General features: G+C 39.3%; 1 protein-coding gene across 1 annotated transcript in view; it reads left to right on the forward strand.

The window, feature by feature from the left end:
* Positions 1-4885: 4885 nt before the first annotated feature.
* The window catches only part of LOC139316740 (calcyclin-binding protein-like), a 51388-nt gene continuing 31809 nt past the window's right edge, over positions 4886-24464 (forward strand). The window contains exon 1 of the mRNA XM_070943592.1: positions 4886-5020. Within this exon, the coding sequence (XP_070799693.1) occupies positions 4886-5020 (135 nt within the window). The remainder of the gene's footprint in view (positions 5021-24464) is intronic.

Here is a 24464-nt window from a genome sequence, read left to right on the forward strand (position 1 = left end):
CTTAAAAGATTTGAATTAAGAGACATACGTATGGGGGTGGAGGAAATGGGTAGATTATGAGTAGAATAAATGCCAAATTAGGATCTATTATATAGTTTTATAGCTGAATGCTGTTTTGAAATGTATAGTATACGGGGGACATAATAATAATGTTAGAAAGAAATGTTTAGCACATAGGGGGTGGTGTAAAAGGGTGGTAAAGTATTATATAATGTGATATTAATTTGGATTTCATCTTGCAGAAGCCATGGGGGGAGGGGACGGTGAGGGGGGGTTAGGGAGGGGGGAAAAAGGGGGGGGAAATTTGTATTTGAAAAACTTTTTCAATAAAAAAAAATGGAAAGAGGGACATATAATTAAGGCAGAGTATCAGCAGATAGCCCGAATCTGCAAAGATGAAGTCAAGAAAGCAAAGGCTCAGAATGAACAAAGACTTGCAACAAAAGTCAAAGATAATTTAAAAAAAATTTTTGACATATAAACAATAAGAAAAAAGTCAAGGAAACAGTCGGTCCACTAAAGAGAGAAGATGACAAGGAAGTAACAAGCAATAGAGAGAAAGCAGAGCTGCTTAACTCATTCTTTTCATCAGTCTGTATAGCACAATATACCAAAAACATAAATGTAAAATACTAGAAATAAAAATTAAAATAAGCAAGAAAACAGTAAGAGAACACCTGTCTGACCTTGATGAATATAAATCACCAAGATCTGATGGAATATATTCCAGAGTTCTGAAGGAGCTCTCAGAACCATTGTATCATAGCTTTAAAATTGCTGTGGACCAGTGGTGGGTTCCTCCCGGTTCGGCCTGGTTTGGCCAAGCTGGTAGCGGTGACGATATGATGTCACCAAACTGGTTCTCTTTGTTCGGGAGCTGGGGCCCTGCCCCCCCACATTATTCTTACCTTTTATTTGGCCCCACCCCCAATCTATTGCTGCCTCCCGAGTCCCAGCTGATCAGCTAGAAGGAAAAAAACTGTTTAAACTCTTGCCGCGGGATTCAAAGGGCCGCCCTACAGCTGATCAGTTGTAAAAGGCAGTATGGTGGTAGACCAGTGCCTCCAAAAATGAATGAGTAAACCAGTGCCTCCAAAAACAAATGGGTAGACCGGTGCCTCCATAAACAAATGGGTAGACCGGTGCCTCCAAAACCAAATGGGTAGACCGGTGCCTCCAAAAACAAATGGGTAGACCGATGCCTCCAAAAACAAATGAGTAGACCAGTACAGCTCTGCAAGCAGTTAAAAGCCTGGTAGACCAGTACCTCTGCTAAATCCTAAAGAATTGTCACATGACCATCAAGCCACACCCACAGAACCACTAGTAAAAAGTTTTAGAGCCCACCCCTGCTGTGGATATGGTATATTTAGACTTCAGCAAGGCATTTGACAAAGTAGACCATAACCTAATTCTTGGTAAGCTATAAAAATGTGGGAAAGACAGCATCACAACGAGATGGATTTTTAACTGGCTGGCAAACCATACTCAACAAGTAGTCCTTAATAGTACTACATCTACATGGAGAGAAGCAAACAGTGGGGTACCACAAAGTTCTGTCTTAAGCCCAGTACTCTTCAATATCTTCAAAAATTACTTAGATGATGGAATAGAATGGGAACTCATCAAATTTGCAGATGACACTAAACAGGCAGGAATAGCCAACACCCCAGAAGACAAGCGCAGGATCCAAAATGGTCTTGACAGACTTAAGCAATGGACCCTGTCCAACAAAATGAAATTTAATGTGGAGAAAAGCAAGATTTTACATCTGGGCAGGGAAAACCAAAAGTAGAAGTACAGATTAGGTGAAACCTGCCTCAAAAACAGTAACTGTGAGATTGGCTTGGAGTCCTAGTGGATGATCACTTAAACATGAGTCAGCAGTGTGTGGCAGCAGCCAAAAAAGCTAATATAATCCTTGGTTGTATAAACAGAGGCATAGAATCAAAATCACATAGTAGTAGCACTTTATAAATCCTTAGTAAGACTATTTTATCCAGTTTTTTTTTTTTTTTTTAATTTGATTTATATGCCGCCCTTCTCCGGAGACTCAGGGCGGCTTACAATGCTTTAAGCAATAGCCTTCATTCTTTTGTATATTTTATACAAAGTCAGCTTATTGCCCCCACAAACTGGGTCCTCATTTCACCTACCTTAGAAAGGATGGAAGGCTGAGTCAACCTTGAGCCTTGGAGAGATTCGAACCAGCAGAAATTGCAGGCAGCTGTGTTAATAACAGGGTGCACTAAACCCTTGTACTATCAAGGCTCTTGATCTGGTCCTGGTACCTGGTACCTGGTCACCACATTACAAAAATATGTTGAGATTTTGGAAGAATAGAATAGAATAGAATAGAATAGAATAGAATAGAATAGAATAGAATAGAATAGAATAGAACAGAACAACATAATAATGGAAGTGACCTTGGAGGTCTTCTAGTCCAACCCCCTTAGGTAGGAAACCCTATACCATTTCAGATAAATGGTTATCCACTCTCTTCTTAAAAATGTCCAGTGTTGGAGCATTCACAACTTCTGGAGGCAAGTTGTTCCACTGATTAATTGTTCTGTCAGGTTGCTTTTCTCCTTGATTAGTTTCCACCCATTGCTTTTTGTCCTGCCCTCAGGTGCTTTGGAGAATAGCTTGACTCCCTCTTTGTGGCAGTCCTTGAGATATTGGAACACTGCTATCATGTCACCCCAGTTCTTCTTTTCATTAAACTAGACATATCCAATTCCAGCAACCATTCTTTATATATTTTAGCCTCCAGTCCCCTAATCATCTTTGTTGTTCTTCTCTGCACTCTTTCTAGAGTCCCAAAATCTTTTTTACACCGTAGTATTCGAAATGTGGCCTTACCAAGGCATTATAAAGTGGTATTAACACTTCACGTGATCTTGATGCTATCCCTTTGTTTATGCAACCTAGAACTTGGCTTTTTTGGCAGCTGCTGCACACTGCTGACTCATATTTAAATGATTGTCCATTTGGACTCCATGATCACTCTCACAGTTACTACTATTGAGCCAGCTACCACATATACTGTACCTGTGCATTTTGTTTTTCTTGCCTAAATGTAGAACCTTACTTTTTTCACCATTGAATTTCATTTTGTTAGATAGTGCCCAATGTTCAAGTCTGTCAAGATCCTTCTGTATCTTAAGCCTATCTTCTGGAGTGTTGGCTATTCCTGCTAGCTTGGTGTCATCTGCAAATTTGATGAAGTCCCCATCTATTCCCTCATCCAAATCATTTATGAAGATGATTAAAGGCCTGGAGACTAAAACATATGAAGAACAGTTGCAGGATTTGGGTTTGCCTAGTCTAGAGAAAAGAAGGACTATGGGCAGGGGTGGGTTCTACTTACCTTTACTACCAGTTCACAACTGATTCACAAATAATCAATTATGATGTTTGGGAGGGTGGGCAGAACCTCCCACCACTTTTACTACCAGTTCTAAAGAATCGGACAGAACCGGGACCAACCCACCACTGACTATGGGGGCCATGATAGCAGTATTCCAGTATTTGAGAGGCTGCCACAAAGAAGAGGGGGTCAATTTATTTTCCAAAGCACCAGAGGGCAGGACAAGAAACAATGGATGGAAACTAATTAAGGAGAGAAGCAACTATTGAGCGTCAAGCAACATTTGACACCCTGACACCTTGACAGGAGGATAATAGGCGATGTGGGAGGGGTCGCGGGCACGGGTGATGGTAGGGGGTGATATTAGGTGGCTAGATATTATACACACTGGTGGTGGGATGTAGCAGAGCTCGTGTTAAGGTTTGAAGTCGCTCGTGTTGGATAGTAGCAAGCCAAAAGCAACGAAGCCCCAATGATGTCATAACCCTGCGACTGCACTGAATTGCACCGGCGGCAGATTCAAACGCCCTCCAGCTGAAAGAGGTTACGAACACGCACAAGCAAGCAATTAGAAAACAGCGGAACTATTAAGTGGAGCTGAGGGGCGGACGCCCTCAGTGCCGACTTGGTTCGTGTTATTGTTCCAGTGCGGACTAGAAGCTGTTGTGTATCAGGGAAATAAACCGGGTTTATCGACTGAAGCGTTGGCGTCTTGTCTTTCCTGGGATTCTGCACCAGCAGCCTAGTGGAGCCAAGAGAAAGTCGGCACTCCACTTTACTATGGTGTAGTGTGGTGAGTGAATACCCCAGTGAAGCATGGCAGAGGGCACGATGGATGGGGCATCACCAACGGAGCCAACTATAGCAGAGGAGGAAGAGAAGGTAGTGGAGACACCAGCTGACAGCAGACAACCTGTGGTCCGGCCAAAACAATGGGAAAACCATACAGAGGAGGTGCTGGAAGACCAGAATGCACATGGGGCAGGTGTTACACAATCCACTTCCGGACATTGGTGGCACAGCTCCGCCCTGACGGGAAAAACTGGTATTAGAGCACCTATACCCCCCCTCTCAGGGGCTCAGTTCCAAGGCTGGAGGGAACGGCAATGAGCCAAAGATGAGGAGGGGGAGGGGAGCTACTCCACTGGGCCTGGAGCGACCACCATGGACATATTAAGAGAGCGGTTTGGGGAGGCGAGTTTTCGGGGTGTGCCTTCGTGGCAGCCATGGGCACTGGGACTGGATCCTTCAGCCACATAGCAAGGTGGGGCTGCAGCAAGGGGAGGGTCTGAGAGCAGGCTCTGTTTGGCTAGTCCCAAATTCAGGCCAGAATAGAGGCAGGGCTGATCGTGGGCGGATGAAGAATATCATATCCAAGAGGCCTCTGCTTCATCTCTGGGGGAGGTGATACGTGGTTCAAACCAACCACAACCAAGGTCCTTGAGAGATAGGGAGAAGGGTCATGTGAACAGACGGCAGCCGGGGCAGAACAGAGGGGACTGTGATGGACCGGCTATGGGTCATGCTATGGATCCTTTACCTATGTGGGCCCTGGGCACCATGTGGAACCCGCAGGCCCCATGGGGGCCCCTTCCTGTGCAAGCCGCCTTTGATGGAGCTTCAGAACAGGTGGCCTTGTTCCTAAACCAAGTAATCAGCCATATGGACTTCTATGGCCACTTCTATCCATCTCAATGGGCAATGGTTATGGCGGTTACTGTGGTACTCACGGGGGAGGCAGCCGATTGGGTGGCTGACCACAGTGATCAAACCTGTGAATTAGCGAACCTTGGCTTATTGCTAGAAGCTTTACATAGCCGTTTTTAAGATGAGGCCCGTACCCAAGTGGCCGAGGGGGTTAGTTGCTCTGAAACAATGGTGATGACCAGCTAAGGTATATGTGAAGGAGTTCAGGAAGTTAGCTGGGAGGCTGAGGACTTGGCCCGAAAGGCTCCTAATACATCAATTCCACATGGGTTTGGATAGGGAGCTTAGGCAGGCTTGTATTTACAGGGGTCTCGCACTTCGTTTAGTTGACTGATACAAGGTGGCGCTGGAACTAGCAAGGGATAAAAAAATTAGATAAAGCGGTATTGAATTCTGATTTATAATTGAATTTACAATTGAATATAAAAAGGAGCTTTGCTTTAGTAGGAGATTAGGATGTATGATGAGATAATAGAAAAATTTATTAAGATGAATTTATGTTAAAATTGTTTGTTTCTCATTTGTTAAATTAGTATACTCATTTGTGACCGGACCAAGACTTCGTTCTTGAAAAAAATTTCTTTTTTATGTTTATGTTGGAAAAAAAAATTAACAAAAAAGAAAGTGTTACACTGGTCTCCTGTGTGCCAGAAAGCATTCGAAGGAGTTGTTTGCCTGAGAACCAATCCTCAAACACCCGGATCTGTCGAAGCCTTTTGTCATACAGGCTGATGCCAGTGATGTCACTATAGGAGCTATCCTCTTGCAACAGAATACACAAAATAAGTTCCAACCATGTGCCTATACATCACGTAAATTAACAGCTAGTGAGAGAAATTGGGCTGTGTGGGAAAAGGAGGTGTTTGCTGTCAAATGGGCCTTACAAACATGGAGACACCTGTTAGAAAGTACGGAAAAAGCTTTTGAGGTCTGGACAGACCATAAGAACCTGGAAGCTCTCCAAATGCCCCATAAATTATCCCCCAAACAGATCAGGTAGGTGCAATATTTCCAACAATTTAAGTTCATTCTCAAATATGTACCAGCAGGACGGAACTTCTTAGCCAATGCCTTATCACGCATGCCCCAATACAACAGTAAGAGGGATGGGATAATGCAGGCTATAGTACCCCCTACACAGATCGGAACACGAGTAATAGACAAAAACCAAGTAAAGTACGATTGGGTGAATATCCTGAAGAAGGAAACAGAGTCTGATCCCTGGCTATGGGCTAACATGAAGTCAGTTACACACCGAGAAGGATTGGCATGGAGAGTGGACAAACTCTACATCCTAACACCTCTGAGAACTAAAGTAATAAGGCAATGTCATGACATCAAAACAGCAGGACATTTTATTTTATTTTATTTTATTTTATTTTATTTTATTTTATTTTATTTTATTATTTTATTTTATTTTATTTTATTTTATTTTATTTTATTTTATTTTATTATTTTATTTTATTTTATTTTATTTTATTTTATTTTATTTTAATTTTATTTATTTATTTATTTATTTATTTATTTATTTATTTATTTATTTATTTATTTAAATTTCTATACCGCCCTTCTCCCGAAGGACTCAGGGCGGTGAACAGCCAGAAGATAAAACACAGAAATACAAAAATTTAAAATGGATTAAAAACGAATTAAATAATTTGGCTGAATTTAAAATACCCGATAATTTAAACAGATTAAAATTTGCATTTAAAATTTATATTTAAAAGGGGAGAAGATTTAGGCCAGGCCAGCTTGATGAAATAAAAAAGTTTTAAGCGCGCGACGGAAGGTGCGCAGATCCGGGATCCTCTGTATCTCCGGGGGGAGCTCGTTCCAGATCGTACGTGCCCCCACAGTGAAGACTCTCCCCCTAGGGGCCGCCAGTCGACATTGTTTGGCCGACGGCACCCAGAGAAGCCCCTCTCTATGGGAGAGTACTGGCCGGTGGGAGACTATTGGTGGTAGCAGACGGTCCCGTAGATAACCAGGTCCTAAGCCAGGGAGCGCTTTAAAGGTAATAACCAGAACCTTGAAGCGCACACGGAAGACCACCGGGAGCCAGTGCAGCTCGCGCAGGAGAGGTGTTACATGGAAGCTCCACGTTGCTCCCATAACCACCCGCGCAGCCGCACTCTGCGCCAGTTGGAGCCTCTGAGTGCACCTCAAGGGGAGCCCCATGTAGAGAGCATTACAATAGTCCAGACGAGAGGTGACGAGGGCATGAGTGACTGTGTGTAGGGAGTCCCGATCTAGAAAGGGACGCAACTGGCGGATCAGGCGGACCTGATGAAAAATCCTCCCGGTCACGGCCGTCAAGTGCTCTTCTAAAGACAGCCGTGAATCCAGGAGGACACCCAAGTTGCGAGCCCTTTCCATGGAGGCCAATGATTCGCCCCCAATAGTCAGGGATGGCACCAGCTGACTATATCGGGACGTTGGAAACCACAGCCACTCAGTCTTGGATGGGTTGAGCCTGAGCCTGTTCCTCCCCATCCAGATCCGTACGGCCTCCAGGCACCGGGACATCACTTCAAGGGCATCGTTGGGGTGGTCTGGGGTGGAGATGTACAGCTGGGTGTCGTCAGCATACTGATGGTACTTCACCCCGAAACCACGGATGATCTCGCCCAGTGGCTTTACATAAATGTTGAACAAAAGGGGCGAGAGGACCAATCCCTGCGGCACCCCACATATGAGGGGCCTCTGGGTCGACCTCTGCCCCCCTGTCAACACAGACTGCGACCGGTCTGAGAGAAAGGAGGAGAACCACCGTAGTACGGTGCCTCCCATCCCCAACTCTTCCAACCGGTGCAGCATGATACCATGGTCGATGGTATCAAAAGCTGCTGAGAGATCTAAAAGGACCAAGACAGAGGAGCAACCCCTGTCCCGAGCCCTCCAGAGATCATCAACCAACGTGACCAATGCCGTTTCCATGCTGTACTCATGCCTGAAATCCGACTGGAATGGATCTAGATACGACGTTTCATCCAGGTACTGGGGAAGCTGTCACGCAACCACACTCTCAACAACCTTCGCAACAAAGCGAAGGTTGGAGACTGGACGATAATTAGCCAATACTGCCGGGTCCAAGGAAGGCTTCTTGAGGAGAGGCCTCACCACCGCCTCCTTCAAGGTGGCGGGGAAGGCACCCTCACCCAATGAAGCATTTATAATCCCCTGGAGCCAGCCTCACGTCACCTTCCGGGAAGCCAGTACTAACCAGGAGGGACACGGGTCCAACAAACATGTGGTCGCGTTTAATCTACCCAGAATCCTGTCCACATCCTCTGGGGTCACAGGATCAAACTCGTCCCAGATAACATTCTCAAGACCTGCCTCCGTCACCCTCGCTGGACCTACCCAGTCGGAGTCCAGACCTTCCCGAATCTGAGTGATTTTGTCATGCAGATATTGAACAAAATCCTCGGCTCTTTCCTCCAAGGGGTCCTCCCGCGCTTCCTGGTGGAGCAGGGAGCGGGTCACCCTAAACAGGGCGGCCAGGCAATTATCTGATGACGCAATAAGAGCTGCTTTTATCGCCACTAGGTAACTCTTTTTTTTTTTTATTGAAAAAGTTTTAAAAACAAACATATTTTCCCCACAACCCCCCCCCAACCCCCCCCCAACCCCCCCTCCCCCTCCCCGACTTCCCAGAGCAGAACACAAGGTATTTCTATTGATCTTTAACAATAATCTAAATTGCATAACCAATCATTAAACTAACACCCCTATAAGAAAATTTCTTAACCCCCCATATATAAAATCCTATTTCTTAAACATAATACATCTAATATCACTTATATAACACTTATACAAATAAAAAAAAATCATTCATAAGCTATTTGATATTTTTTGGTCTAATACTTATTTTGTATATAATCAATCCATCTTCTCCAGTCCTGTATGTACCTTTCTTGTGTGTGATCCTTCAGATATGCTGAAATTTTAGCCATTTCAGCTAAATTAGTTACTTTCAATATCCAATCTTCAATAGTAGGCAAAAAGTCCTTCTTCCAATGTTGTGCTACCAGCAATCTTGCTGCTGTTATCAAGTTCAAAATCAATTTAGTCTCTGCAACTGTACAGTCCATAGTTATACCCAGTAAGAACAACTGTGGAGTAAATTTCAATCTCTTTTTAAGAATATTCTGCGTCACCCACCAAATCTTTATCCAAAATGCTTTGATTTTTTCTACAAGTCCACCATATATGATAATAAGTTGCATCATCACAGTCACATCTCCAACATTTAGCTTGCACATTAGAATACATACATGATATTTTTTTAGGATCTAAGTGCCATCTATAAAACATTTTATAAAAATTTTCTCTTAAATTTTGTGCTTGTGTAAATTTCACATTTCTAATCCAAATCTTTTCCCAAGTTTCCATCATTACTGGCTCTTGAAAATTTTGTGCCCATTTAATCATACAGTCTTTAACCAATTCAGTCTCAGAATCTATTTCCAGTAAGGCACTATACAACCTTTTAATATGCATTTGTTTTTGATCTCTAATTTGTTTTACCAAATTCTCCTCATTTTGCACAAAGCCAGTTTTTTGATCTTCCTTCCATCTAGCTTGAAGTTGACCATACTGAAACCATGTATAAATTATACCTTCTTCTCTCAGTGTATCTAAAGATTTCAAATACATTACCCCCCTTTCCATAATAAGAAGCTCTTTATAAGTAATCACCTCCTGTTTTTGTTCTATACTTATATTTTCTATTGCATGTCTAGGATTTGCCCATAAAGGTATCTTATAATTTAACTTATATTGATATTTTTTCCAAACCCTTAACAAAGCATTTCTTAATATATGAACCTTAAATACTTTATCCACTTTTTTATCATATAACAAATAGGCATGCCATCCATATAACAAATCATAACCTTCTAAATTCAAAATTCTCCCCTCAGTTAAATTAAACCAATCACTGATTTGTGATAAAACCGCTGCTTCATAATATAATCTTAAATTAGGCATTTTAAGACCCCCTCTTTCACGTGTATCTTGTATAATTTTCATTTTTATTCTGGGTTTTTTCCTAGCCCAAATAAAAGTATTAACACCTTTCTGCCATTCTCTCAGATTTTCATCTTTCTTAAGCACAGGTATCATTTGGAACAGAAATAAAAATCTAGGTAAAACATTCATTTTAATTGCTGCAATTCTTCCCAATAAAGACAACTGTAATTTTTTCCAATTTTCCATATCCTTCTGTACCTTCTGCCAAAGTACCTCATAATTGTTTTTGTATAATTTTGTATTTGAAGCTGCTATGTATACCCCTAGATATTTAACCTTTTTAACTATTTCAAAATCTGTTAATCTTGCTAGTTTGTCTCTTTCAAATGTAGTCATATTTTTAACTATCATCTTTGTCTTATGTGAATTAACTTTAAATCCTGATACTTTCCCATATTGATCAATTATATCCAATATATATGGAGCCGACTCTATAGGTTGAGATAAAGTAATAACCAAATCATCTGCAAAGGCTCTTAATCTATAATCTTGTTGTCTAATTACAATACCCTTCAATTTTTCTGAATCACGTATCTTATTCAATAGTACCTCCAAAGTCAAAATAAATAATAGTGGGGACAGAGGACACCCCTGTCTTGTTCCTTTCTCAATTTTAAAAGCCTCTGTTAAACCTCCATTAACTATGATTTGTGCTGTTTGCTGCTGGTATATCGCTCTAATTGATTGTGTAAAATATTCCCCAAAGTGCATTTTCTCTATTATTTTAAACAAAAATTGCCAGTTCAAACGATCAAATGCCTTCTCTGCATCCAAAAATATAAACGCTGCAGGGACTTGATTATTTTTTTCCAAATATTCCAGTAAATTTACAATTTGTCTAACATTGTATCTCATTTGTCTACCTTTTATAAACCCTGATTGATCATTGTGAATTATTTGTTGCATAACTGGCATTATTCTATTAGCTAATATTTTAGCAAAAATCTTATAATCAGTATTCAGAAGTGAAATTGGCCTGAAATTCTCCGGTTTAATGGAATTTTGATCCTCCTTTGGAATTAGTGAAACAAAGGCTGTTTTCCAAGAAGGTGGTACTCCTCCTCCTACTTGTATTTTATTAAATAAAATTTTTAGTGGTTCTAACATTTCGGATTGTAAATGTTTATAATAAACAGCTGTTAGTCCATCTGTTCCCGGAGCCTTACCTATTTTTAATTGTTTAATTGCCCCAACAATTTCCTCAGAAGTTATTGGCTGATTCAATCTCTCTCTCTGTTCCAACGTTAATTCAGGAATCTCCATCTTTAAATATCTATCAATATCAACATCTTGAATTGCATCTTTAGCATATAATTTTGTATAAAACTCCAAAAAAGCCTTTTTTATTAAATTCTGTTGATAAATCTCTTTACCTCTAAATTCTATCTTGTCTATAATACGTGATTTCTGTTTTTTCCTCATCGTGTAAGCCAACCATCTCCCAGGTTTATTAGCATTACAAAATGTGTTATGTCTGGCATATTGTATGCTGGTTGCTACTTGCCCCGCCATTAACATATTAAATTGCTCTCTTAAAATATTAATCATATCTTTTGCCTTTTTATCTCCCGGGTTAGTTATAAGCAATTGTTCTTTCTTTTTAATTTCCTCCTCTATCTCTTTCCGTCTATTTTGTTGTTTTAATCTATATTTATTATTCAAAAAGATTAATGTTCCTCTCATATAAGCCTTACACGCATCCCATACCATCTCCATCGAAGTTCCTTTGTTCATATTATTAATAAAAAATTCTTTCATTTGTTTTTTAAGCTCACACAAATTATCTTCATATCTGAATAAATTCTCATTTAACCTCCAAGACCTCCTTTCCCCTCTCTCCTGCTCTAGTTCCACCCAAACCGGGCTATGATCAGTTAAAGTTCTTGGACATATCTTCGTACTCTTCACCCTAGAAAAAAGATCGTTTGTAGTTAATATAAAATCAATCCTAGAAAAAGATTGGTGCCTATCTGAAAAAAAAGTAAAATCGCTCTCCAATACGTTCCTTTCTCTCCAAATGTCTCTAAGCTCCATATCCTCCAAAATATCAAAAAAAGATTTAGGCAACTTGGCACGCATGGAGATCTTGGAAAGACTTTTTTTATCTTTCTGGGTATCTAATACCCCATTCCAATCACCCATTAAAAATAAAGATCTATAGTCCCATTGTAATATTTTGGTATGTAAAAGTTTGTAAAATTTATCTTGTTGTTGATTAGGTGCGTATACTCCAATTACAAGCAGCTTCCCACTCTGTGTTGTTAATTCAATTGCAATATATCTACCTTGAGTGTCAGCCTCAATTAAATTGGCCACTAAGCCTCTTTTAACGTATATTACTAGGCCATTTTTCTTTTCTGGTGCTGATGCCACAAAATGTGTACCTAATTTCGAATTTATCAAGTACTTTTGATCTGAGGATTTGATATGCGTTTCTTGCAAACAAATAACATCGTTCTGAAATTGCTTCAAATAGTGAAATATTTTCTTTCTTTTTTGTGGAGAATTTAAACCGTTAACATTCCAAGATAGAAATTTATTTGCCATCTCTGGGCGTTCCAAGCTTTGAGAGCATCAGCTGAACCTCCTCCGCCATTTTAGACTTCGGCCTAGCTCCTCCCACTGCTTGTGTTTTTTGGGCTTGTTGAGTTGGATCTTGAGGCTGTTGTGCCAAATGTTGTTTATAGGTAGCTCTTGTCAGTCGTTGATCTTTTGGCAGCTGTATCATCGTTAATGACTCAAGGGTTGGTGGTGGATCCCCACTCAATAATGGATCTTCTTCCAGAATAGCTCCTCCAGCTAGTGCTTGAGCATAAGTTTGTGGTTGCCCTCCATCTTTCTCTTGTTGAGTAATTTCCAATTGCTTTCTAGCACCCCCTGGTGAGGGTGGCCTTCCAGCCTTTAAAACATTGGCATAAAAATCTTTTGCCTTTCCAACTGTGTTTAAACGATGTCTTTGCCCAGCGTATGTCACTATTATCCCAAATGGGACATCCCATCTGTACTGGAGTTGCTGGTTTCTTAGTTCATTCACCCAAAAGCCAAACTGCTTTCTGTCTCTTAACATTTTAGGAGGGAGCTCTTTCAGGACCACCAGCTCTTGTCCTTCCACTTTAATCTTATTTCTATAAGTCGCTTGCAAGATGTCATTTCTAAATCTCCTTGTTGTAAAATAGATCACCACATCTCTTGGTAGCTGCTTTTGTTTTGCCAGCCATGAATTGACCCTGTAAATTTTGTCCATTTGAATTGCCACATCTTCTGGCCTTTCTGAAATCAGCTCTGCTAAAGCATTGGAGCAAACATCTTTTAAATTTTCACCACTCTTTTCTTTCAAACCTCTCAGCCTCAGGGCAAATTCCATTGACCTGTATTGTAACATAACCATCTCATCATCCACTTTCTCTGTCTGTATCATAACCTCTCCTAGTTTAGTTGCAAGCTCCAAGTTGGCATCATCAATTTCCCGCACTCTCTCCTCAATCTTTAACATGTGAGTAGCCAATCCTGAAACTGCATAAACAATGTCATCTCTTATTTCATCATGTTTTTCCTCCACCACACTTGTAAGTTTCTTTAACTCCTCTGAAAATTCTTTCATCATTTCTGTCTGATTATTCAGGGCACCCATTATAAATTCTTTAAGGTCTTGTGACTGTGTATCAGCCGGAAGTTGTTGTTTTTGAGTCACTACAGGGGAACCTCCTCCCCCTTTAGAAGTTGGTGGCTTTAGTTGTTTAGCAGCCATTTTATTTTAAAAAAAGTTTTCCTTTTACAGCCAGAAAATCTTATAAACAGTCTTAGAAAGTATATTTCAAAGTTTTTCCAAAATAAACAATCCTCTCTTCAAACTATACTCAATACCCAGCAGTTTTCTCTTCAGGCAGAGGGCTATTAACAAGCAGTTTCCTTTTAACTTTCACTTTCCCTTCCACCCATAACAAAGGCTTCCTCACAGCCTCCAGCTCCAGAGAGCTCCGTTTGCAACAATGTATTCACAGAGTTAAGTTCTGTTTCTCTTAAAAAGCTTGCACTCTTGCTTCCGCTCTGTCTGCCTTGTTGGAAATCATTAAAACTCACTGTTTGCCGGCAGAATTGGACGCAGACGTCTTGCTCTGAAGACAGAGGCACCAGCGATCCGGAGCGATGGGAGGGGTGAACTGGGGAGCTCTCACCCTCCGAGTCCCTGGAATTAATCCAGTGACTTTCAGGGAGCTCTACCCACCCCCTCCGACTCTCCTCTCCTTCTTTGCCCGAAGGAGAGTTTTTTCAAACCGCCGGACAGCTGTTTAGCGCTGTCAGGGCGGTTTTTACAGATCGGGTGGCTGGCGGTCTATGGAGACCGTCCTCGACGTCTACGGAGCCACCGGAAGTTCCACTAGGTAACTCTTAATATGAGATCTTACCAGTGTCCGGTCTGATTCAGAAAGACTAGCCCTCCAACTACACTCTAGGCGTCTTTTTCGGTGCTTCTTCTCCCTCAGCTTCTCGGTAAACCAAGGAGCCAGGTGAGAACGGCGCCAGGTCAGAGGCCGCAAAGGCACGACTCGATCCAGAGCTCCAGCGGCCGCCCTATCCCAGTCGGCCACTAGGTCTCCAGTCGAGGTGTGTTCAAGATCCTCGGGGATTGGCCCAAGCTCCATCTGGAACCTATCAGGTTCCATCAGGCGCCTGGGGCAGTACCATCTTACCAGTTCCGCCTCCCTGTGGCGGGGTACTGTGGTTTGAATTTTGGGCTTTTGAAAACTTTACACCTGATCAGGAGGCAATTCTGGTGGCCTAGAATGCGTAAGGACATTGAGGATTATGTCAGAGGGTGCCCGGTCTGTGCCACCTCCAAACCACAACCGGGGAAATCCCTCGGTCTCTTGCAATTGGTTGCTGAACCTAGTAGACCATGGGATGAGATCGCTATGGATTTTATCGTAGAACTACCAAACAGTAAAGGTCACACGGTAATATGGACTGTGCTCGACTTGTTTTCAAAACAAGCCCATTTCATTCCATGTAAAGGGTTACCATTACCAAATTACATAAAAAAATAATACAATATGAATATGAAGAGATATGTATATTAGGGGATTTCAATGCAATAATAGACAATGAGTTGGACTATAAACCTACAAAATTAAATAAGGAAATAAGAAAAACATTGCCAAAAACTTTTTCCATAATGATAGATTAATTAAGTCTGCAAGATGCTTGGAGGCGAAGTCATCCAAAAGAAAAGCAGTACACATTTTACTCAAATAGACATCTATTGTGGTCAAGAATAGACATGATGTGGATGTCAACAGAATTAATACCTAAAATACAAGAAATTGATATTGGAATAAATGTATGGGCAGACCACAATCCAATAATAATGACATGGAAAAGGAAAAAAAGAAAAATGAGATGGACATTATATCAAAAATTACTAAATGAAAAGAATTTCCAACAATATATGGAAAAAGAATTGACTTTTTTTTTAAAGAGAATAAGAAAGAAGACACAACTTTACAAAATATGCGGGATACCAGTAAAGCATATATTAGAGGATTGGCAATAACCTATTTAGGAAAACGAAATAAACAGAATAGACAAATGCATAAGAATTTAGAGGAAGAATATAAGAGATTAGAGATGGAACTACAAAAAAACTTGCATGATAAAAAGATTAAAAATCTGTTGGATTTGAAAAAAATATAAGATGAATTTAATGGAAAATGAAGAATTGGCGAATAGAATAAAAGCTACAAAGCAAAAAAAATTTGAAAATGGAAATAAACTAGGCCAATGGTTAGCATATAAAATGAAAAAAGAGGAAAAAAAAGAAATTAATAAGTCAATTAATAGATCAAGATGGAAAGATATGTTATAGAAGTGAGGAAAAGAAGAGGATAATTTTTTTTTCTTTCATTTATATGCCGCCCTTCTCCGGAGACTCAGGGCGGCTTACAATGCGTTAAGCAATAGCCTTCATACTTTTGTATATTTATAAAAAGTCAGCTTATTGCCCTCACAATCTGGGTCCTCATTTTACCTACCTTTGAAAGGATGGAAGGCTGAGTCAACCTTGAGCCTGGTGAGATTTGAACTTGCAGTAATTGCAAGCAGCAGATGTTATTAATAGTGCTTTAGTCCACTGTACTACAGGCTTGAGAAATACTATAATGGATTGTATCAACAAGAAACAGTAGAAGAAGATAAGATAGAACAATATTTGAAGAAAACGGAACTGCCTAGAATCCCAGAAAAGTTCAAAAAATTATTAGAAGAAAGAATATCTATGATGGAATTAATGGAGGGAATTAAAAGACAGAAAAATGGGAAGACACCAGGCCCAGATGGATTACCAGCAGAGATATATAAAACCCTACAAGATGTACTAAGCAATGTGATGCTGCAAGTATTCAATGAACTATTACTTAAAGCTAAAATTCCGGACTCATGGATGGAGGCATATATAACTTTAATACCAAAAGAAGAGGCAGATCTGCAACAGGTAAAGAATTATAGACCGATACCTTCATTAAATGCGGATTATAAGATTTTTGCATTAATCATGGCTGAAAGATTAAAAAAATTACTAAATGAGTTTATACATTTGGATCAAAATGGCTTCTTACCAAAAAGACAAATTAGAGACAATATGCGAACTATATTAAACACATTAGAATATTATGAACTACACTCAGAGAAACAAATAGCGTTGTTATTTTTAGATGCACAAAAGGCATTTGACAATGTGAATTGGCAATTTATGATAAAACAGTTGAAAATGATGGATTTTGGAGATAGATTTATAAATATGATCCAAACTATATATAGAGACCAAGCGGCAAAGGTGATGGTAAATGGTGAAATGACAGAGAAAATACATATTAGAAAAGGAACAAGACAAGGATGCCCTTTATCTCCATTATTATTTATATTGACATTAGAATTTTAAATAGAAAAGTGAGGCAGGAAAAGGAAATAAAAGGAATGAGAATTTAAAAAGAAGAATACAAACTACAAGCATTTGCGGATGATTTGGTGTTTATCATGGACGACCCAATAGAGATAGCGCCAAAACTATTAGAACAAATAGAAGAATATGGAAAAGTAGCAGGTCTGAAAATCAGTGAAGATAAGACAAAAATATTAGTTAAAAATATGAGAGAAAAGCAAAAGAAGGAGATGATGGAGAAACTGGACATTCAAGTTGCGAAGAAAGTGAAATATTTGGGCATCTATCTGACATCAAGATGTGCAACGCTCAAGGAAGACAATTATCACAAACTGAAAAAACAAATTGAAATAGATCTGGAGAAATGGAGGAACTTGCAATTATCACTAATGGGAAGAATAGCATGAATAAAAATGAATGTGTTACCAAAAATATTATTTTTATTTCAAACTATACCAATAAAACTGGAGAAAAAATAGTTTGAAGAGTTGAAGAAAATAACGTGAAAATATGTGTGGCAAAGAAAGAGAGCAAGGATTACCATAAAAATGCTACAAAATGCAAGAATTAGAGGTGGGTTTGGCCTTCCAAATTGGGAATTGTATTATCAAGCGGCAGCGTTAACATGGATTAAAGAATGGATTTTATTAAGGAATACAAGACTATTGACATTGGAGGGTCATGATTTACAACTGGTTGGCAGGTCTTTTTATGGTACAGAAAACAAAGGATACATGGATATTTCCAAAGACATTATGTAAGAAATGATTTGCTATCAGTGTGGAAGAGAGTGAAAGAAAAACATTATTTGAATATTCCAATGTGGCTTTCTACAATAGAAGCGGTGACATACCCAAATATTATGAAAATGGGGATTATTGTTAGATATAAAGCCATTTTGACATATCGAGGAGAATTGAAACAAAAACAAGAACTAGACAGTCAAGGGATTGAGATAGATTGGTATACAAGACTGCAAATATTTATTTATTTATTTATTTATTTATTTATTTATTTATTTATTTATTTATTTATTTTCAATTTATATACCGCCCTTCTCCCTGAGGACTCACGGCGGTGCACAGCCAGAATTAAAAACATGAAATACAAATATTAAAAACAATTAAAATCTATATAAATTTGGCCCAAAATCCATGGCCCTATGCCATGGAGCGCTTTAAAGGTGATAACCAACACCTTGAAGCGCACCCGGAAGTATATAATCAATATAATATAATATAATATATATATAATATAATCAAGATACGAAGCAGATCATAGACAATATGGCTTAACTTGGGGAAATCAGAACTGGATGAAATATTGACAGGAACAGATGAGAAAATGATTAAGAAATTATATAATTATTTATTGCGTATTAGATTAGAAGATGAAGAAGTAAAAGAAACAATGATAGCATGGGCAAAGAATTTTGGATATACCATAGAATTGGACAAATGGCAACAACTTTGGGAAAGAAATTATAAATTAACAATGGCAACAGCCCAGTGGTGGGTTCCTCCCGGTTTGGTCCGGTTCGGCCGAGCTGGTAGTGGTGATGATATGATGTCACCGAACCGGTTCTCCCCCCGCCCTCCCACCCCCCACCCCCCCACGTTATTCTTACCTTTTATTTGGTCCCACCTCCAATCTATTGCTGCCTCCTGAGTCCCAGCTGATGAGTAGAGCGAAAAAAACTGTTTAAACTCTTGCCACGGGGCTTCAAAGGGCCGTCCTACAGCTGATCAGTGTTAAAAGCAAACAAATGAGTCGGGTCATAAGTGCGAGGACTGGTCGTAAGTGCCAGGACCTTCCAGAAACGACTCTGACCAGCTAGCCATGCCCACCTAGTCATGTGACCTCCAAGCCACACCCACAAAATAAGCCACACCCACATAACTGGTAGTAAAGAAAATTAGAACCCACCCCTGCAACAGCCTATAAAGAAAACCTATATAAGATGTTGTTAAGGCTATTCTTGGCTCATAACCGATGTTGTAGGTCAATGAGCAGAGTACCCTTTGAGTAAACGCATGAAAAGCGACTGGGAGTGGTTGTGAACAATCACAGTCAACATACAAACACAGAGTTGTTAAAGTCTTTTACTTTTAGAAAAAGTAAAGCAAAGTCCAAAAACAATCCAAGTCATACACAGATAAGACGAAAGTTAAAAGATCAATCCAGGGATATTTCAAGTACAAAGTCTTCTTACCAGTTGTAGTCATACACAATAAAACAGTTCTTCTTGAGTTTCAAACAGGAACAAGTTCAATATCAAAACATTCAATAAATAGTAGAAAGCAACATGTAGCTATGATCAAACAGTGATCATGCAGGGAGAACAGGTAGAGTTACAGCAAATAAGCAGTAAAATAGTATAGTGTCCACACAAGCCATGATCCTGACTTCCCTTAAGTACATTGGCTACAGAGCTTAGGATCAGGATACAGGATGATGCAATACAGTCTTAAAGCAATATAATACCTTTCTGACTGCAAACATACATTGTTGGTTTATATATTGCCTGACCAACTAGTTAGACAAATAACCATTTCCTAACATTCTCCCCTTTGGACAGGACAATATATAATGGCTTACATTCTTAAACCATAACATTCACAATATGTTCTATGTTTAATTGCACCCTGAGCTTTAGTAAAATTATCAGCGATATTATTTTCCATCATACAATATTCTAATTTTATCATTTTACTCTGTCCACATTGTCTTACATTCAAGTACCTAATATCAGTATGCTTAGATCTTGTTTTTACAGCCAAATTCGTTACCATCTTAATCGCAGCTTGATTATCCTCAAATACTACAAATGGATCATTTACATTTAAGTCTATATCAAGTAACAGTTGTTTATAATAAACTAGTTCTGTGCACATTAAAGACAGATAAGAAAATTGCTGCTTCCATTGTAGATAAACCCATGTGCTTTTGCCTGATCGATTTCCATCCTATTAATGAATTCCCTAACAGATGTTTTATAGATGGCATATGCCACCAGAAAGATTAGCTAAGATGTTTAAAGATAAATCAGCTAAGTGTTGGAAATGTCATCAGTTGCTGGGATCATACTATCATATGTGGTGCTTGTGTAAAGAAGCAAAACAATATTGGGTGAAAATACAAATATGGTTAGAGAAAATGTTGCAGCAACCTATAGAGTTAAAACCAGAGATATTCTTATTGGGAATTTTACCAGAGAATTATAGCAAAGAAGATACATATTTGATTATTCATATAACAGTGGCTAGAATTGTATTTGCACAAAACTGGAAAGCAGATAAAATTCCGCTGGAAGGAGATATTATTGTTCTGCCCAGCTACGGACCCCAAAGAACGCAGCACACACAAACTCTATACAAAGCTTATTTTACTCAAATAACTTAGTCTTTCTCATTGAAAGGCTGTTAATGAACTGTCTTGGCAGTGAACTGAATTGGCAGAAAGCCCAGAAGCAATTTTGCAGACGTGAAGAAGAGTGAACTAAAGTTGTTCTCTACAGCTTTTTGCAAGCGGCATTCCTTCTTAAATAGGCTAAGGGAGTGGCCAATTATCCCCAAGCCTTACTCTCGAGGAGCCTCTTCCTGAGGAGCCACTCCTGCCTTTTGGCAGCTCTGCGTGCCCGTGCATTGAGAAGAGGCTCCTCCTCTTCGTCCTCTTCACTTAAAGGAGCTTCTGGAGCTTCTGAAGGCCCTGGCTGAATCCCTGCCTCTGGCACCACATCTTCTCCAGCCTCCTCACTGTCCAACTCGAGCGCCAGCTGCACAGGCTGCTGACGCAGCACCACACCAGCCTCCTCGTTATCGGAATCAGCTACAATCTGCACAGGCCACTGACGGGCCACAACAATTATAAAGAAAATTTTAGAATGTGCAGAAATGAATAGATTAACATTGAGAATAAAAGATAAAGAGGAGTCGATATATTTCAAGACATGGGATAAATTTTATGATTGGTTAGAAAAGAAATATGAATAAGGAATAGAGATAAAAAAGATAGAGAATAGATGGGAGAAAACAATTAGAAAAATAGATACCCAGATGATGCCAAGTAAAAGGAGAAAGGGGAGGGGCGGTAAAAGGGAAAAACGTGAGATATTATAAAAATGTACGTAAATGATGAAATAATTATATTTCATAATTATAATAATAATAATAATAATTAGAATTATTATAAATAATAATTGAATAAAATTGAAATGAAAATAAAGATAATTAGGAAATCGGGGCTGCTTGAATACCACTTTAGATTGAACTGAAAAGGAAAACAACAGGAGAGAGGGGAAGAAGTAGAGAGAGAGGAAGGGAAAGGAGAGGAGAGAAGAGAAGAGGAGAAAGAAGAAAGGGAAAAGGAGAGGAAGAAGAGGGGGGAAAGAGGAGTAGAGGAGAAGGTTAGAAGGGGAGAAGAAGAGAGGAGTGGGGGAAGAGAAAGGGAAGTAGGAAAGAGAAGGAGAGGAACAACGAAGGAAGTAGGAGGAGAAACGGGAAGAGAAGGGGAGGAGAAGAAGAAAGGTTGGAATAAAGGTAAAGGGTAAAAGAGCAGCCCCGAAAAAGTAAAAATGAAAAATGAAAGTTAAAAGAAAAGATGAATGAAAAATGATGGAAATGACTGTAATGTAAATGTGTTTATGAAAAATAAAAATATTTTTTTTTAAAAAAAATAATAATTTGGAGGGCAAATTTTAGGCTGCAGTTAGAGTTACTCCAAGAACTAAACATTATCAGTTACAGTTGTACTCTCATTTTAATGGTCAGGTGCATATTTTTTTCTCTTAATATGTTGAAATAGATATGCAAGGAAAATTAAACACTATTACATTTATGCTTATCAGAGGGATTTAAAATGAAGTGAAAAACTGTTTTCCCTGTAACAAAATAAGTAGACTGCTTTCATCACTTAAATTTCAAAAAGCATCTATGTACCGTATTTCCAAATCAGCTTTGGTGCCCTCTAGAGTTGTTGCATTGCAATACCCATATTACAAATCCCTCACTCAACAAGAAACTGACATCGTCAAACATGGAAATTGTAATCCAACATATCTAGAAGCACCCTCTGGGGAAAAGCTTTACAGATGAATAGCTCCTGTGTTGCTTATAAAAATGTACCCACAACGAAGTATATTTTTCTCTTCTATTTTGGTGGTAAATAAAATGTTGGAGAAAGGGATGCAAAATACAGAAGGGTTGCATAAAAAAACATCTGCACCTTCCTCTAATATTCAGTTTACAAACAGGCCACTTGTGCTATAAGAGTCTTATTTGAAGGAATATAATAATTAAATGGTAATTTTCTATAGAATAATAGAGTACGGGAAAAGTTTCACTAAATGGCAAGGCACTTACTTCTGAATAGATACTGTTGAGTTAGGTTATTGCAGGGGTGAAATGCTCCCGATTCAGTCCGGATCGGGCGATCTAGTAGCGATGGCAGCGGGTAGTTCAGAGAACTGGTAGCAAAAATCCCTGCCCCCTCTGCCCATGCCCACCCAATCGTCCGGTCCCCACTTGCCCACTTGGCAGCTTGTTACTTCTTTCGGGCTCACTCGCTTTTCCTGCCTTGCTTCGGCTGCTGCAATCAATTGCATCAGCTAGCAACTCAGTCTGCCTGCCTGCAATCAATCCAATCAATGAGAACGCAATCTGCCTGTCTGCCTTGTGCCTTCAATTGGGTAAGTAACTGAGGTTTGTTTGTTTTTTGGGAGCTTTAAAAAATAGTTAATTGGGTTTTTTTTTAAGGAGTTTTATTTATTTATTTATTTTAGACATAGCAATTTAAAGTTAAGGAAGTTTTAAATTTAGCTGGTTTTATCTAAAAATATAAATAAAATAAAATAAAATAAAAAAATAAAATAAAATATTTGTGCAGCTTTTTGAGATTTGGTGTGTTTCTGTAGTGCTTCATTCTAACTACACAAACACACAAAATCTCACAAAGCTGTATGTGGCATTTTGTGTGGAAAAAGTGTGAAAGTTGGTTTTTGAGCTTTTTGTGGCTATGTGAGGTTCCTGCTTGTTGCAATGGCCATTTTGGGTGAAGTGCAGCTGCTTTTATATTGTGTGTGAGTCAGTTGTGTTGTGTTGTATGTGTGTAAAGTGTGAAAGTTGGTTTTTGAGCTTTTTATGCCTCTGTGAGGTTCCTGCTTGTTGCAGGGGCCATTTTGGGTGAAGTGCAGCTGCTTTTACATTGTGTGTGAGTCAGTTGTGTTGTGTTGTGTTGTGTTGTGTGTGTGTGTGTGTGTGTAAAGTGTAAAAGTTGGTTTTTGGTATCTCTTATTGTTTTGTGTACTTTATTATTTTTATTATTTATTATTATTGGCTACGCCCACACAATCACCTGACCACCAAGCCACGCCCACCAATTAAGCCACGCCCACAAAACCGGTAGGGAAAACTTTTAGATTTCACCCCTGGGTTATTGTGTTGAGATCTATAGTTAATGAATGTAATAGATTGATATGTATTTGTATTTAAAATGTTTATAATAAGTCAGAATCATAATGGCTGTGGTTAATAATTTTGGGGTGGGGGGGGCTTTTTATATGATGAAATTCTTTGGACCTTAGAAAACAATATGTACCTTCCCTTCTGTCAGGATGATCTTTGTCTATTACACATTCATATTTCTCACTGTCCCATGTCCAGCCTCCATAACACAGTTTATTTAAATAGGTGCAACTAAAGGAAAACACAATCAAAAGTAAGCATTTTAAGATCATAGAGTATTGACAAAGTTTTTGAAATTGCAGTGTAAAAAATGTCCTTCAAACTTCATTTAAGCAAACAATTTCATAGGTTGACTGCAGGGGTGGGTTCTAATTTTTTTTACTACCGATTCTGTGGGTGTGGCTTATTTTGTGGGCGTGGCTTGATGGTCATGTGACACTGAACATGGCTTGATGGTCATGTGACTGGGTAGGTGTGGCCAACTCAATGTCACTCACTTCAAGGGGTGCCTCGCCTGGCCCCTCCCCTCCAAGCCATTCCTTGTCACACCAGCCTCAGCGTATCTATAGTTCTGTAAAAATGTTGTTCACCTTTTTTCAACTTTATTATGTACATACTATAGATGCACTTTCATGGACCACTGAAAGGAGGAAATGGCTCACATGCTTTGCCCAAGAGTGTGATAGGCAACAGGCTTTTAAGGGGCTGCCAGAAAGAAGGGGAAGGCAATGTATTTTCCAAAGCACCAGAAGGCAAAACGAAGCAATAGATGGAAACTAAACAAAGAGAGAAGCAACCTAAAACTAAGGAGAAACTTCCTGACAGTGTGAACCAATATAAGTGCAGAAATATTTCAGTGATAATTTCACATATAAAATAGCCATTTGTGTAATATAACCTGCATATTGTTCAAAACACATTAGTATTATGACCGATGTTTGACAGCAAGCCTAAAAGT

This window comes from Pituophis catenifer, unplaced genomic scaffold (genome assembly GCF_029215685.1).
Source record: "Pituophis catenifer annectens isolate HBS135680 unplaced genomic scaffold, rPitCat1.0.hap2 SCAF_4, whole genome shotgun sequence".
NCBI lineage: Eukaryota > Metazoa > Chordata > Lepidosauria > Squamata > Colubridae > Pituophis > Pituophis catenifer.